This window comes from Crotalus tigris, unplaced genomic scaffold, assembly GCF_016545835.1.
Source record: "Crotalus tigris isolate CLP2741 ecotype Arizona unplaced genomic scaffold, ASM1654583v1 scf7180000017771.5222438, whole genome shotgun sequence".
Taxonomy (NCBI): Eukaryota; Metazoa; Chordata; class Lepidosauria; order Squamata; family Viperidae; genus Crotalus; species Crotalus tigris.
This window is the reverse complement of record NW_024096622.1, coordinates 3271267-3288193: the sequence shown is the minus strand read 5'-3', so window position 1 is coordinate 3288193 and position 16927 is coordinate 3271267. Positions and strand designations below refer to the sequence as shown.

The 16927-nt window shown below is 39.0% G+C and overlaps 1 protein-coding gene across 1 annotated transcript in view; it reads right to left on the bottom strand.

The window, feature by feature from the left end:
- DNAH14 (dynein axonemal heavy chain 14) overlaps positions 1–16927 on the bottom strand; it is a 210655-nt gene that overhangs the window by 176069 nt on the left and 17659 nt on the right. Inside the window, exons 3-7 of the mRNA XM_039341573.1 lie at positions 11529–11693; positions 9860–9972; positions 6945–7007; positions 4666–4804; positions 1901–2032 (exon numbers count right to left, since the gene is read on the bottom strand). Coding sequence (XP_039197507.1) covers positions 1901–2032; positions 4666–4804; positions 6945–7007; positions 9860–9972; positions 11529–11693 — 612 coding nt within the window. The remainder of the gene's footprint in view (positions 1–1900; positions 2033–4665; positions 4805–6944; positions 7008–9859; positions 9973–11528; positions 11694–16927) is intronic.

Genomic DNA, 16927 nt, shown 5'->3' with positions numbered 1-16927 from the left:
ATCCACATTGGCATGCTAAATACTGGTGACTTCTACCACCATCAAGTCCTTGTTATCGTTTTGTATTTTAAATTTGTTTTATATACTTTTGTATATGTAGTTAGTTACAGTTATATGTATACAGTGAACAACTTGCCTCCAGAAATTGTAGGTGCTCTAACACTAAAGGTTTTTAGGAAGAGATTGGACCAACATTTCTCTGAATGTAAAAGGTTTTCTTGCTTGAGTAGGTGGTTGAACTAGAAGACCTCCAAGGTCCCCTCCAACTCTGTTATTCTGTTATACTTTTACATATTTTCATACATACCATTTTTTCTCTGAAAGTAAGACCTACCCCAAAAATAAGCCCTAGCTTTGGGGCAAGGCGCACAGCTAAAAATTAAGCTAGGGTGGGGGTGGGGATGTGGAGCTGTCCCACGCTTCGTGCACCCACTTACCTTGCAGCCAGGCCTCTCCTCGCTGGCCCACTTCTTCTGCGGCGTCCACAGACCTGCATTTCGCAGTCAGTCCTTTCCAGAAAGCCACTGCAGACGAAAATTCAATCCATAGCTCAGTTCTGCAAGGCCTCTGCAGCCAAAAGAACAGGTGCAGAAAGCCCTGACTGCAAAATGCAGGCCCAATTTCCATTCTGAGCTGCAGAATGAAGCTGCTCCTTCAGTCGCAGAAGAAGTGGGCCGGCTGGGCGGGGCTGTCAGTGCTGGAGGTGAGTGGAAAAGCCACCCCCCGAAAATAAGACCTGGTGCCTCTTTTGGAGGAAAAAAATAAAACCCAGTCTTATTTTCAGGGAAACATGATATAATCCATATGCCTGCTTTTAATTTTATCAATGGCAGATATAGAGAGATGTGTTGGTCATGGAGGCTGAAGTGCTGGATTACTGCACTATGAAGGTAAATGAACAAGATGATGTTTATGGTCCTTTCCAATAATTTTATTCTACAATTTTATTAAAACCTTTCTTTGATGTCTGGTTCAGAAAAACCTGCAGAGATTTCTGTGGCCCCTTGACCTCCAGAAAATAGGGTTTTTAGTTACTTCGGAACCAAAACTAGAAATAATCCATCATACAATGCCCTGGTAAGGCCACACTTGGAATACTGCATCCAGTTTTGGTCACCACAATGTAAAAAAGATGTTGAAACTCTAGAAAGAGTACAGAGAAGAGCAACAAGGATGATTAGGGGACTGGAGGCTAAAGCATATAAGGAACGGCTGCTGGAATTGGGTATGTCTAGTTTAATGAAGAGAAGGACGAGGAGGGACATGATAGCAGTGTTCCAATATCTCAGGGGCTGCCACAAAGAAGAGGGAGTGAAGCTATTTTCCAAGGCGCCTGAAGGCAGGACAAGAAGCAATGGGTGGAAACTAACCAAAGAGAGAAGCAACCTAGAACCAAGGAGAAACTTCCTGACAGTTAGAACAATTAACCAGTGGAACAACCTGCCTCCAGAAGTGGTGAATGCTCCAACACTGGAAATTTTTAAGAAGACACTGGACAGTCATTTGTCCAAAATGGTATAGGGTTTCCTGCCTGAGCAGGGGGTTGAACTAGATGACCTCCAAGGTCCCTTCCAACTTTACTATTATTATTATAAATATCTCCTACTCGCAGAGAGAGAAAATAGCATATGTAAGCATCTAACTTCAAAATTATGCATTAGTCTGCCAAGGATTTTAAAAAGAGTATAAGATAATTGTGATCAAATAGTAAAAATATCTTATTCATCACTACTTTCTCCATCAGATCAGAAAAAATAATTATTATACTTACTGAGAGTTAAAAGTCCTAACAATATAGCTTAAGAAAAACATTAAAGTATATTGGAAATACATTCAAAAATAAACATACTCAAGATAAAAATGCAATATATATATATATATATAAAAATGCATTAATTACCTTTAAAAAGCAGGTCTGAATTACTTTGATTACATTATCTTTAAAAGCTTGGAGTTGAGATAAAGCATGTTGACTCTGTTGATATTGTTCCTCACAAAATTTATCTAATGTGTATGTATAGGATGTATTTATCTAAGAACAAAAGAAAAAAATATTATAAATAATATTTTTGCTGGAATTGGATATGTCTAGTTTAATGAAGAGAAGGACGTGGGGGGACATGATAGCAGTGTTCCAATATTTCAGGGGCTGCCACAAAGAAGAGGAGTCAAGCTATTCTCCAAACACCTGAAGGCAGGACAAGAAGCAATGGATGGAAACTAATCGAAGAGAGAAGCAACCTAGAACTAAGGAGAAACTTCCTGACAGTTAGAACAATTAACCAGTGGAACATTCTACCTCCAGAAGTGGTGAATGCTCCAATACTGGAAGTTTTTAAGAAGAGACTGGACAGCCATTTTTCTGAAATGGTATAGGGTTTCCTGCCTGAGCAGGGCATTGGACTAGATGACTTCCAAGGTCCCTTCCAACTTTATTATTATTATTATTATTATTATTATTATTATTATTATTATTATTATTATTATTATTATTATTAATCATCATCGCACAGTCAGCCAGATGTTCAGACTGGATTTGGCATTTTGTCTACCTATCGAGTCCTTACCCAGGACCTGGGATAGGCAGATGTGGATGTTTGATGGTATTACAGATATCGTCGCAGGATGGAAGCAGTTCCTAGTAAGGCCGCCTTTTGCAATTGACTAATACCGAATTTGTCAATGCCAATGGTGTTCAAGTGGTGCTCCAGTTGTTTTGGGATTGCACCTAAGGAGCCTATTACTATTGGTACTACCCTTGCTTGCTTTTGCCACAGTCTTTCTATTTCTATTTGTAGGTCTTTGTATTTTGTATCTTCTCCAGTTCTTTCTCTTCTATTCTGCTGTCTCCAGGCACTGCCACATCCACTATCCAGACTTTTTTGTCTTTCTTATCGACAATTTTTAAGTCTGGGGTGTTATGTTGCAGGTGCTTGTCTGTTTGAATTCTGAAGTCCCAGAGCAGTTTAATTTTATCATTTTCTATGACTTTCTCTATTTTATGATCCCACAAGTTTTTGCTTACAGGCAAATGATATTTTTTGCAGATCTTCCAATGCACCATTGTTGCTACTTTGTCATGCCGCTGCTTGTAGTCAGTCTGTGCAATCTTCTTGCAACAGCTTACCAGGTGGTCCACTGTTTCTTCAGATTCTTTGCATAGGCGGCACTTACTGTCTGTTGCTGTCTTCTCAATTTTGACTTTATATGCATTTGTCCTTAAGGCTTGGTCTTGTGCAGCCAGAATTAGTCCCTCGGTCTCTTTCTTCAATTTTCCTGCTCTTAGCCATTGCCAGGTTTTATTATTATCTGCTTTCCCAGCTATTTTTTTAATGTATTGGCATGTAGTGCTTTGTCTTCCCATGCCTCTATTCTGTTCTTCATTTGGTCTTTCTTGTAGGCCAGTTTGGTCTCTCCAGTAGTTAGTAAGCCTTCCTGATATACTAATTTCAGTGCATCTTCATCATTGTTCTTCAGATATTCTTCCAAAGCCATTTTTTCTTCTTCAACCATCTGAGGTACTTGTAGCATTCCACGCCCACCTATTTGCCTTGGTAGATAAAGTCTATCAATGTCACTGCGTGGATGAAGGGCATGATTCATTGTCATTATTTTTCTGGTCTGCCTATCCATTGCTTTTAGTTCTACTTGAGTCCAGTCCACTATTCCAGCTGTGTACCTAATGACTGGGATTGCTCAGGTGTTGATTCCCCTTATGGTATTTCCTCCATTGAGTTTGGATTTTAAGATCTTCTTCACTCTCTTGATGTATTCACCTCTAATCTTTTTCTTTGACTTCAGTGTGCTTGATGTTGTCAGCTTGAAGGATACCCAAGTATTTGTAGTACTCTTTCTCATCCAGACTCTTAATGTTATTTTCGTGGGGCATCTTGATTCCTTCAGTTTTCATTATTTTTCCTTGTTTAATAGTAAGTGTGGCACATTTGTCCAAGCCAAACTCCATTATAATATCTTGGCTATATATACGGACAGTGTTGAGCAGCGATTCTATTTCAGATGATGTTTTTCCATACAGCTTCAGATCATCCATATAAAGGAGGTGGGATAGTCTGGCAGATGTTTTTGATGTTTGATAGCCATGTCCTGAGTTATTTAGTATTTATTATTATTATTATTATTATTATTATTATTATTATTATTATTTACAATTTCCCTGAAATGGATGCAAATTCTTATGCATTCTTCTCATTCATCTGCAGAAGAATAAATGTTAGCATGGTACACACACATCCAAATATACTTATTAACTATCATAGTTGAAACAGTTGCTAATTGATTTTCCTAACCTGCATTAATGGGCAGTCAAAACTTGAGATGCAAAATTTTTAAAATTTTTAAAATCAGAGAGCAATTAGAAGAAAAATGTGGCTCTAAATCCCCAGCTCGAAATGTTGTCCATCTGAATGAAGTTATTTAGCATTAAACTGAATCACTCAGTGACAGAACTTATTAATATAAAGTTTGGTGCCTCCAGATGTGTGTGTATGAATGTTCAGAGAGCGGGGAAGAGGAAATTGAATGGTTTGTTACATTTTCAAACTAGTTTCCCAGTTTCTAGCCTGATGTCTTAACCACTATATAAAACTGGCTCTTATTTTTATTATTTTTTTACACATTTTACACAGTTAAAATATTTACTCTTACCTTTATGAAATTTATAGTTGTTTGTTCAGATGATCTGGGCTTCTCTGGATTACTCAGATCTACACACAAGGTTTGGAGATAAAGTAAGCAACTTTGCAATATCTCATCAGCAAAAAATAGTTGCTTATACAATATCATTCTGCAAACAAAATAAGATCAATATTTTAAATTACTACAAGTTTCCAGTTTATAATAATAAATATAAGTAGACATATGCCTTGGAATTCAGCAATTCATCTGAAAGTCATTATCTCATAAACTTGGTTGATATATATGGATTTATTTATCTGAAGGAGAATCTAAACTAAAACCAGAGGAGAATTGGAAAGGGAAAGCCATATTTCTCAGTCATTTGCCTATGCTCAGTTAACAAAGATTTAAACTGGATAAGGATTTTGTTGTTTCCGATGGGAAAACTGATTTTGAGTTAGATTTAAGTACCAATAATGAACATGTGATTGCTAAGATGCATAAATTATTGTTGAAAATGAATATGGAGGATGAAACGTTAAAGACTGTATGATAAAATTGGCAAGAAACTTTGATTGCAACATAATGCTTGATCAATGGGAGAATATGTGGAGTAAAGGACTGAAATTTATACTGAATAATAACTTGAAATAGAGAGATGATGTATCATTGGCACTTAACACCATATAAATTGTCAGACAGTTTGTATAAGGGTGTGTCAAATACATGTTGGAAATGTATACAGTCTGAAGGCACTTTTTATCACTTCTAGTGGCCATGTAAGAAAACTAAGACTTTTTGCAATCAGATAAGTATTTTTAACTCAGACAATTCTTAAACTGAATGTACAATTGAAACCAGAGCTTTTCTTATATGTTACAATTACTGTATTTTTCCGTCTATAAGATGTACCCTTGTATAAGACGCTCTGGCATGCGAGTTCCAAGCTTACAGCAAACAAAGTCAGTGCTGGGAACAACCACCTCCTAGCACTTTAAATAGATGCTTCCTGGCCAGCCCCACCTACCACCCACCTAACCAGCATCCAGCATGATGAGCATGCATACTCAGTTCACAGCAGCAGCCTTCCAACCCTGGTAAACAAACTGGCGTGAGTACCAGCATGAAAGCAAGACAAGGGAAGCGCAGGCAGGTTTTAAACTCCCCGTTTCTCCGTGCCGATCAGCTGTTCAACGGAGTGCTGAACAGCTGAATCAGCAAATCTGGAAGTTTGGGCGGCCAATGATCTTGCCCCCTCCCCCCTCCCATTAGTGGCAAGCCTACGGGGGCTTGACACCTGCACCAGGCTGCATGGCAGTGGCATGTAAAGAACCCACACAGGCATGCCCTGGGCTGTGGAAGTTACCATTGTTTTTTCGTGTATAAGACGCACCTGATATTTGAACAGGGTGTTTTCAGGAAAAAATAGCGTCTTATACACGTTATACGGTATCTGCAAGGTTTCTCTATGCACAGAGATGGAAGGACTCACATATACCTTCAGTGGAAGAATGGATGGTGAAATTAATGGAGTTGGCAGAGATGACGAAACTGACAGTTCTGATTAGACAAAGATTTTATCTAGCTTTGTTTTTACTTGGAAATAATTCTTGTATTTTTTGCTTGAAATTGAAAGAAATGAAATTTTAATCTTGTGTTATACTGTTTGTAATGGTTTATTCTAATTCAAAGGGTCATTGATTTTTAGGTTTTATCTGTATAAAATAAAGTCAAAAGTTACTTTTCTCTATATTTTCCCCCTTTTTCCTCTACTTTTTTATATTTTATATATTTCTTTGAAATGTAATAAAGTTTTGAAAGAAAGAAAGTCATTATTTGACCTCCAGAATAAAAGAGGAGAAATAAAATAGAATTACTGGTGACCCTGTGCTCCCTGCCTTTCCTGGAAGATAGGAAGAGTGAATTCTTGTGTGACTATCATCTTACATAAAACTAAGAAATTATTTTAAATGTTTTCCAACATTCAGTGAAACCCCACTAAAATAATTGAATCACAAAACGGATGAGTTAGAAAGGTTTTATATAATGTGCAGGTCTCCCTAATAGGGCCATCCACTTCTTCATGCAAAATGTTTTACTGTGATTCTACCAGATGACAATCCCTAATCAATAGGACCATGCATTCTTAGATCCTTAACACATGCACTATTATCAAGGAATATATCCTCAAATATGGTAGTTATGCATTTGATTTTTCCTGTTCAGACTAGTGTTTTACACGTTACTTTTTAAAACATGCCTTCCACCTGAAAAAAAGAGTAATCAACTCACTCAGTACAAATACTTACTGATTTATCTTTGTTTTTGAACACTTAACATTATTTTTCCAGAGGATAAAATATTTCTTTTTTCTGAAGAGAAAAGAAAAATCTTCTGAGAAAGAAACAGATTTGATTGTATAATCAAGGATTATTGAGCCAGAGATATGTATAACTATTACCCACAAATATTAAATATTTAACATAATTTTATATGACTAAAATGTAATAATTATTTTAACAGAATATGCAACCTTCTCTGATGGCATCCCCACTGACTTTCTGAGGAAACCAGCAGAGTAAATGGCAAATATTAATCACATGAATGTAGAACATTTGACAACTGAAAAATTTGCCAAACACCCAAAATAAGATTAAGTGACCCAGTGGGGGGGGGGATGGCATGACCATTTACAATGGCTAGAAGTACTTTACAGATTGTAAAGCACCTGTTCTAAGGCCATCATAAATGCAAATGGATGCAAAACAACTGGATTTAAGTCAAGGTTTACAGATAATCCCTGAGTTATGAACGTTCACTTAACGCTTGTTCAAAGTTACTTGATGAGAGCCCCCTAGTGCTTATGAGCAAGTCCCGAAGTTACAAATATTGCAGCACTACAGCAGTTGTTTGCCTTTACAAGCAACTGCAGTGGCTCTGCAACATTCACCCTGGTTATTCCCTCCCTCCCTACCCCTGCCCACGTCTCCCTAGGCACCAGGCCTTCAATACTCACCCTACGAAGGATAGAAATCCTTCGCTTTCTTGGCTACTCCAGGCCTTTAGTACATTCACAAAGAATGGAGGCCTAAAGTAACGCAAGGTCATGCAAGATCAGTGGGGTGAGATCTCATGCTATTGATCTCGCATGATCTCATGGTACTTTAGGCCTCTGTTCTCTGTAACAAAGAACGGAACCAAAGCTAGGGGATGCTTCCACGTGCCACCGGAGGCTGGATCCGGGATCTAGAGGTGTTTTCCAGGCCACTGCTGCCCAGATCTGAGGTCAGGGAATGCTTCCGCGCCCCCCGCAGCCCGATCTGGGATCCAGAGGCATTTTCCAGGCCCGATCAGAACGCAGGGGGGTGCATGGAAGCATCCCCTGGCCTCAGATCCAGGCGGCAGCAGGAACCGTGGCAGAGAGGAGATTGATCTTTTCCAGGTGAGTCCGGTGTGGCAGGAAGGGAGGGGGAAGCATGAGGTATGTTAGTGGGTCAGGGAGGCCTTGGGGGCCTGTTTCATCACCAGGACCTCCATGGCCTTCCCCACCCTGAGATACCTCATGTTTGCTTAACGAACCACATATATTTTAACGAGCAAGGGAATAATCTTGTTTGAGATACGAGATTTATTCTATGAGTTTGCGAGTTACCAGTGGAATGGGCTCCACTACATTGTAACTCGAGAACTACCTGTATGTATAAGTCATTACTTCATTGCCCCATAGACCAGGAGCCCCCAACCCCCGGTCTGTGGACCAGTACCGGGCCGCAACATGCCAGCAACCGGGCCGCACAAACAAGCAAAGCCCCATCCGTGGGATGCAGGCAGCACACAAAACCATGCCACCTCCAGTTCACAGAAAAACCTCTCTCCACAGAACCAGTCCCTGGTGCCCAAAAAGTTGGGGACCTCTGCCATAGACTATATGGGACATGAAATGATGATAACTAAAAACTACTTGGTCCAAAATGCAATGGCTAGAATCCTAATCAAACAATGTGTACAATCTAACATCAGTACTCCCATTGCCATACCAATCATCTTTGGCTAAGAGGGGCACCAGACACCTAGCTTTGCACAGCCTATTTTTGTGGGAGTAGGACATACAGCATGGGAATATTGTTCCATGGAAAATTAAATGTAACTATTCTATGTCCAGACAAAAACAAAATATTAAAGTCCCAAACTAAAACAATACCACGGAAAAATAAAAATAAAAGAGACCAGCATGATTGCACAAATAGCTCTCTGACAAGCTGAGGGACAAGGATATTTAACAAAACAGAATACCAGCACATAACATGAATCTGCAGGGATGAAATGAGAAAGGTTAAGATTAAGACTTGCAACAAATGCCAATAATAACAACAACAAAGCTCAACCCATCAAAAGCAGCATAGTGGGAGATCAAACAGATACACAGATCAAAATATGTAAGAAATTGGTTAAAAACACCTATTCACAAGCACCAGATGGTTTATATCCCACATACTGAAAAAGCTGGCAGATGTGATCTCAATTCTAACTTTGCGAGATCTTTTTTTTTCCCGCGAGAAGTTGAAATTGATTGATTGAACCTTATTTTTTCACACAGTGGCGGAGGCCTAAAGCGAAAAGGTTTTATAAAACCCAGTTGAAGGCCTAGGACTGGGGTGACAGCATGCATGCCCACAGAGAGGGCTCTGTGTGTCACCTGTGGCACGCGTGCCATAGGTTCGCCACCACAGGATTAGGGTGATATAGCTGGTTTCCAATACTTGAAAAGCTATCACAAAGAAGAGCGGGTCAACTTAGTCTCTGAAGCATCTGAGGATAGGACAAGAAGCAATGGATGGAAACTTGTTAAAGAAAGATCCAAGTTGGAAATAAGGAGAATTTTTCTGACAATGAGAGCAGTTAACCAATGGGACAGCTTGCCTCCAAAAGTTATAAGTGCTCTGACACTGGAGGTTTTCAAGAAAATATACAGGATAATCACCTGCCCTGAATAATATAAAGTCTCCTCCTTGGGGAGGGGGTTGGACTGAGAGTTTTCAAAGATTCCTTCTCTGATTCTATGACATAACATCTGGTGTAGTCTTAAATCTCTATAGCTGAAAAATGTTACAGTTTCCACACTGAACTGTTTTGTCATATATAGCTAATCACAACATCCAAAATATCCTACTACACTTGAATAAATAATTGCACACATATCATTTGTTCCATAAATATCTCTTACCTGAAATTAAAATATAAATCCATGTTATGTAACACATTATAAAGTTGTCTTTCATATAACCATTCCATTACTGGAGTTATTTCCATTTCTTGTTTTCCACACACTGAGGTGAACTGGAAAATGAGGCAAAAGCTAGGATATTTAACTATATTTCAGAATTTATGAATTTACATTCCATTGTCATAATTTTTATGTCCAAATAAAGGAAAATCTGATTGTTCAGATTTATAGCAATTCCCTCAACAATCCTGTCAAAGAAAACCACAATATTTGTATAAAGCAAGGGTGAGTAATGTGTGGCCCACAGACTACGTACAGCTCCATCTGCATCTTAGCACCTCAAATTTATACCAAAATTTGGTAGGAAAATGGCTTATTTTCTGTAGTACTTTTTTTTACTTTTCAGAATAAAGGGTGGAGATGGAAGCTGGAAACTTTGAAAGGTCCAGTTCAAACCATCTCAATTCCCATTCTTAAATTCCTATCCAAAAAGCAGACCGCCACTCCCCCCCACTTCAAAATTATGCTACCAAATCCAGCACCAAAAATTAACAATTATTTTTGAATTTTGTAAAGTGATTGTTCAGAATGGAAGCCATTTGGCTACAAGAAACCTACTGCTCCCGTTCTCATTATTACCCCCCTACTCCATGCAAGAAACAACATAAATAATCTAACACTACCACTTCTCTTACAGTCCTCTAGTTTCAGAAGATAAATATTGTTAATGATCACTAATCCCTCTGATATTACCTACTCCTGAAAGATAAATAGGTAGCAGTGATAGGAAACTGCAACTGACAAATCTGGTCTGTTCCATTGCACTATAATGTTTCTATATTTTTACCTTTAGATGGTGCTGGTGAATTACAAAAGAAATAGTGATGCAGGTATCATTCCTTGTGGTTGTCTTTTTAAGGACAAGAAAAAAAGACTACTATGCACAAACAATCTTTGTTGCCTGCAAATCCACCCATACTTTTTAAAATTCAAATCCTTTTATTTTTATCAATATATTAAAAAATACAGTTAAGTATACCCAATATGATGAGGACCGGCCATCTTTGTCTCTACAAGACAGCTGGAGGGTGGAGTCACTTGGCATTTTATTGGAAAAAACTTTTCTGAAGAAATATAATTACAGTGGCTCAAATAGACATTATATCCCAAAAGGAAAATAATGAATAAAAAGCAAATTTTATCCACTCTTCCTTGTTCCTACTGAGAGGGGGAAGTAAAATGAGCAGAGCTGAGATTTTCAGAACACTTCTTCTATTCTTTTAGAGTTTACATTAGAGTTTTTCATTGTTTGATCTACAGTTCAGAAGCACAATCAAAAGAAGGTCAGAACTGGTGTGACAGTGTTTACCATTCTGTTCTTGCACTAGCTGTCATTCTGAAAAAAACATCTAAGGAATACAAGTGAGAATGAATATTTTTCATATGCTTATTTATAATTTGTTGTTATACAGTATCTTTCCTCAGGGAAATGCAGAGAAAGTTTTATTTTATTATTTTATTTTATGCCTCAATTCAATTGAATTCTAAGGCATGCAACTACTGCACAAGGACTTTATGTTTCTGCAGAATTATAGGAAAAAAATAGAAATAAGAAATAATCAGGGAACAGTAATTTGCTATTTCTGGACTGTGAAAAGCGATTTGTTACCTTGGATACATATGAGGCACTAATAGTCCAATATTCTTTACTTGGTCTAGCCATATTTGCAGAGACTACTTGAAGATCATATGGATTGTAGGCTGCTTTGGGGTCATCCCTACTTCTTATAAGACAGTATATGTATTCTCCATCATCTTTCTTTAATGCATCATCCTGAAAACAGAAATCAAGTGGTAAAATGTGAATTATTTATAAAAATTAAAATTGTTAATACTTAGACATCATAATTCATTTTGTTAAATTATATAGGACATAGTTGAGGTACTTATTTAAGTTGAATTGATTCAAAATAGAATGTATTTTCACAATTTAAAGGTATCATTCAGAAAAATTGGAAGATTCAAAGAAGGGCATTTAGAATGATCAGAAACTAGAAATCATGAAGTGAAATTAGAAGTAAGTGTTTTTGCTTCGCAAAAAGATGATAGCAGTGTGTAATGGTACTATTCAACTACCTGAAAGTGCTCTGTTACAATTATGATTATATATAATGATTATTAAATAAAATGAATAAAAGATCAAGGAAACCATAAATTACTGTTAGATGCCTAACTCTTATTTAGGAAATAGGAATTAACAAGCTTCTCTATCTATAATTTTAGAAAGTGTTTTCAAACATATCTTCTTATTCAGCTATCAGAATAACAGAATAACAGAGTTGGAAGGGACCTTGGAGGTCTTATAGTCCAGGAGTCCCCAACCCCTGGTCTGTGGACCAGTACAAGGCTGCAGCATGCCAGCAACCAGGTCGCAAAAACAAGCACAGCCCCATCTGCAAGCTGCAGGCAGCACACAAAACCATGCACCCTCCAGCCTGCGGAAAAACCTCTCTCCATGGAACTGGTCCCTGGTGTCCAAAATGTTGGAGACCTCTGTTCTAGTCCAACCCTCTGCTCAGGCAGGAAGCCCTATACCATTTCAGACAAATGGTTGTCCAATATTTTCCTAAAAACTTCCAGTATTGGAACATTCATAACTTCTGGAGGCAGGTTGTTCCACTGATTAATTGTTCTAACTGTCAGGAAATTTCTCCTTAGTCCTAGGTTGCTTTTCTCCTTGATTAATTTCCATCCATTGCTTCTTGTCCTGCCTTCAGGTGGCTTTGAAGAATACGTTAACTCCCGCTTCTTTGTGGCAACCTCTGAGATATTGGAAGATTGCTATCATGTCACCCCTAGTCCTTCTTTTCATTAAACTAGATGTACCCAATTCCAGTGACCGTTCTTTATATGTTTTAATCTTTTTTGCACTCTGCACTCTTTCTAGAGTCTCAACATCTCTTTTACATCATGATGACCAAAACTGGATGCAGTATTCCAAGTGTGGTCTTATCAAGGCATTATAAAGTGCTATTATCGTGATCCAATTCAATTCAATTTATTATTACAGCCAAAGGCCACACATAAATCAAACATCCTAATAAAACAAAACTAGACAGAGCCATCACAAGAGGACATAGCAATATATCACAATCAATGGTGCAATCAATGGGTGACCAAGGTCTGCCTAGTTTTACAGGCAGTAGATCAAAAACAAACTGTCTTCAGAAACTGAAACATACTGACCTGACACTAAAAATACAATAAGTATAGTCTAAAATTGGATAAAACACGTAATAAAATCAATTTTAAAAGATGATTAAAAGGATCTAAAATGATTATGATTCTGGCGAATCCCCAATGCTGCAGCACAGAATCTGGCCACCTGTGCCATGATCTCTACCTGCTCATCCTTAAGCAGCCACTGGAGATTGATTCTTTCCAAATGACCAGGATATCTATCGATTATAGGGAGGGTATGGTTTTTCCGAATGGCTCTGTAGAAAGAACATTGAAGGAGTATGTGTCCAATGGTCTCCACCTCTCCTGAGCCACAGGAGCAGAGTCTTTCAGACAGTGGTGTCTTTTTGTACTTGCCGTACAAAACGGCCGATGGAAACGCATGGCACCATGCAAGCGAGAATGCTTTCTGGTGGTATACTGACTCCAACTGACTAAGATACCTGGCAGGTGTAACCACGTATCTAATAGATGTCAGACGTCCTTCTTCGTCCATGTAAACAAATCCAGGAACGTAGGAACGAGTTGACAAGCAGGTTTATTCTGTGCAGTAATAAAGTCAGCACTGGGAGTGATCTGCTCCCAGCACTTAAATAGCCTCCCCCAGCCTGCAGTTCTGCCCCCAATCAGCAAGCCAGCATCCCGCCATTCTGTGTGCCGACGGATCCAGGCTTGACAATAGAGTCTGGAGCCAGAAACAGCAGAGCTATACCTAAGTCCGCTTGCCTCTTGATGTCCTCTACCCTTTGACGCAAGGTTTGTTTTGCTTGGTCATAGTCCAATTTAAGAATTGAGGCTGATGAAAAGCCTAGTTTGGCAAGGTTGGACTCGACTGCCTTGATCCATGAAGAGGACAATTTATCTTGTAGAATTAATGGAGCAAGGCCTTGCGGAAAACAATTAAGTGTTAGCCAGATGTTTAAGGAAGCTATACAGATTCTTGCTTTGACTTTTATCAATCCTGTCTCCAGGCGCAGAAGTGCATTAGGAGCATAGCAAGGCATCTGGAGAATTGTTCTGATAAATTTGGATTGAACTCTTTCCAGTGGTGTAAAACACGAAGCTGAGGATCCGAGCAAGGTTCCGTAGAGAAGCTGTGTTAGCAACTTGGCCAAGAAAGAGTTTAATTGCAGCTGGAACATAGTGTCTTCCCTTTGTGCAGAAAAATTTAAGAATGGCATTCGCTGATCATTGGCCAGAGGCAGCCGCATATTCTCCATGGGCTTCATGAGCCGGTGGCATGGATGACCACTCCAAGATACTTAAAGGTGATTACTTGCTCTATTTTGTGGTTATTTAAGTACCATGTGTACTGTTTTGGCCTTTTAGCAAAAGCCATAACCTTTGTTTTCTCATAATTTATGTCCAGTTTATTATATTTGCAGTACTGGACAAGGGCTTGCAAGGCTCTTTTAAGGCCAACTGGAGTCCTGGAGAGAATCACAGCGTCATCATCTGCATAGAGCAGCAGAACAATGCTTTGGTCACCTATTTTTCGGGGGTGGTAATTTGGATTATTCAACCATTTTACCATATCATTTATATAAAAATTAAAAAGCAAGGTGGCCAAAATGCACCCATTTAACCCCCTTTTGAGTTTCAACAGACCTCGAGAGAGACCCTTGCATATTACACCTCACCTTGAGGGATGTTTTAGTATGTAAGGCACGTAATAGATGGAGAAGTCTGTGATCAATTGAGGCAGCTTCCAGCTTCTCCCAAAGCTTAGTCCTTGTAACCGTGTCAAAAGCTGCCTTAAGATCTATAAAGGCAGCGTATAATGATACAGATCTATCTGATGCATATTTTTTAATCAAATGATGAAGAACTAAGCACTGATCTATGCTGCCTCTCCCCTCTCTGAACCCGGCTTGTTCTTCAGCAATCAAGTTCTCAAAGTCCAACCACTCCTTTAATTTATCTTGAAGGTTTTTGGCATAGAGTTTGCTGATTATGTTTAGCAGACTTATTGGTCTGTAGTTGGCAAGATCGTCTTTCTCTTTTTATAAATTGGGACCACAATTGCCAAGCCCCAATCCTCTGGGAGTCAATATAGGTGAATAGCGCTTCCAGAATGGGTATCCACCACTCCATATTATTCTTTAATAATTCGGCCGAAATGAAGTCAGCTCCTGGAGTCTTCCCGATCCTGAGTTGGCCAATGAGGGATTTGATTTCAGACTCTGAAACTGGAGGCCACTCAGGTAAATCATTCATTATAGACCTTGTACTCTCGCTGGAGAGGTCTTCATACATTCTCCGAAAATGGAGTCCCCAGGTTATAGGAAATATATGACAGTCTAATGGGGTATAGATTCTTTCAGAGTGGCAACTTATTAGACACCAAAATAAAGAAGAGTTCTTTTCCTTTGCTGCCACAATGAGCTGTTCCCAAAAAGACATGGTATTTTGTCTCTTCTTGAATGCAATCAATTGCCTGAATTGTTTTTTAAGTGTAGGTAACTGATTAAGAATTGCTTTATTGCCATACCATATCCAGTCTCGCTTTTGTACTCCTTGTATGCCAAGTTAAGGGCTTTCTTGGCTTCTACGCAATCCTTATCAAACCATGGTTTGGAGATGGTACAGGACCTCTTAGCTGAGAAATTTTGGTCATGTACTAATAATGGTTGTAGCTCATAAACTAAACTTTTATATAGTTCTAGTAAATCTTGAGTCAGGTTGGCTGATATAAAGGCTGCACGGATTTTTTTGAAAATTATCCTCTGTTAGGGCTCTCCTTACCTTCTGATCAAGTTGTTGGATCAATTTGACCCGGCATCTTGTTAGGCTGGCTGTAGAGATTGCAGGGATAAAATGGTCCATGGAGGGTATTTGCCTGATAAAGGGCTTCATGTATATACACAGAGGAAGATGATCACTTTCTAGATAAGGCAGGACTTCAAAATTTTCTATATGATGTAATAAGTCCATAGAAGTTAAGATTTAGTCAATGGTGCTAGTTTTGAACCCTGTTATGAATGTAAACTCGCCAGGATAGTCACCAAGACATGAGCCATTTGATATGAAGAAGTTGAATTTATTTGTCAACTTGGCAAGACAGAGGCCGGCGTAGTTAGTTCTAATGTCTTTAGAGAGTCGTATGAGGGGGGCGTTGGTTTGTATATTGGAAAATTGCGCGGTGCGCATGTGCGGCGCCACCCCCATGCGTGCATGCATGCTGCGCATGGGGGCGCTGCCGCACATGCGTGCCGCCGCACATGCACGGCGCACATGGGGCAGCGCTGCGCATGCGCATCACACATGGGGCTGCTGCACATGGGGGCGCCGCGCATGCGTGGCGCGTCCGTGTGACAGGGGTCGCCGTCACACAAAGGTTGAGAACCGCTGAACTAAACGTACCCAATTCCAGCTTTTAACAGTGCTTTGATAATTGGAAACGTATTGGATTATAAAAACCATATATAAAAATAAGAACTATACAAGATTTGGTTGTTTGGACCTTAAGATTGGTTGGTCTGATAAGGCTAATTACAGAGACTATGGTACCGGTGAAAGACTATCTGGAGGGGGGAGACAAAATGATCTGGAGACTTCAAAGATCTGCAGGAACAATATTAAAGTGAAACCAAACCAAGGAATGTAGCCCTTCCTTGATAAACTAAAGCTAAGACTCAGAACCATGGATTATTGTGACGATGATTTCCATTACTGCCTTTCTGTTCTATCTTTTATTTATATCTTCTAGAAAAAAATGAACAGACACAAAATCATATCACAACTACTTCAGAAAATCCTCAAACATTTGTTAGATTATTTGCTCCAAAACCTCTGGCTATTTTCACTATGTCTCTTATTCTCTACCCA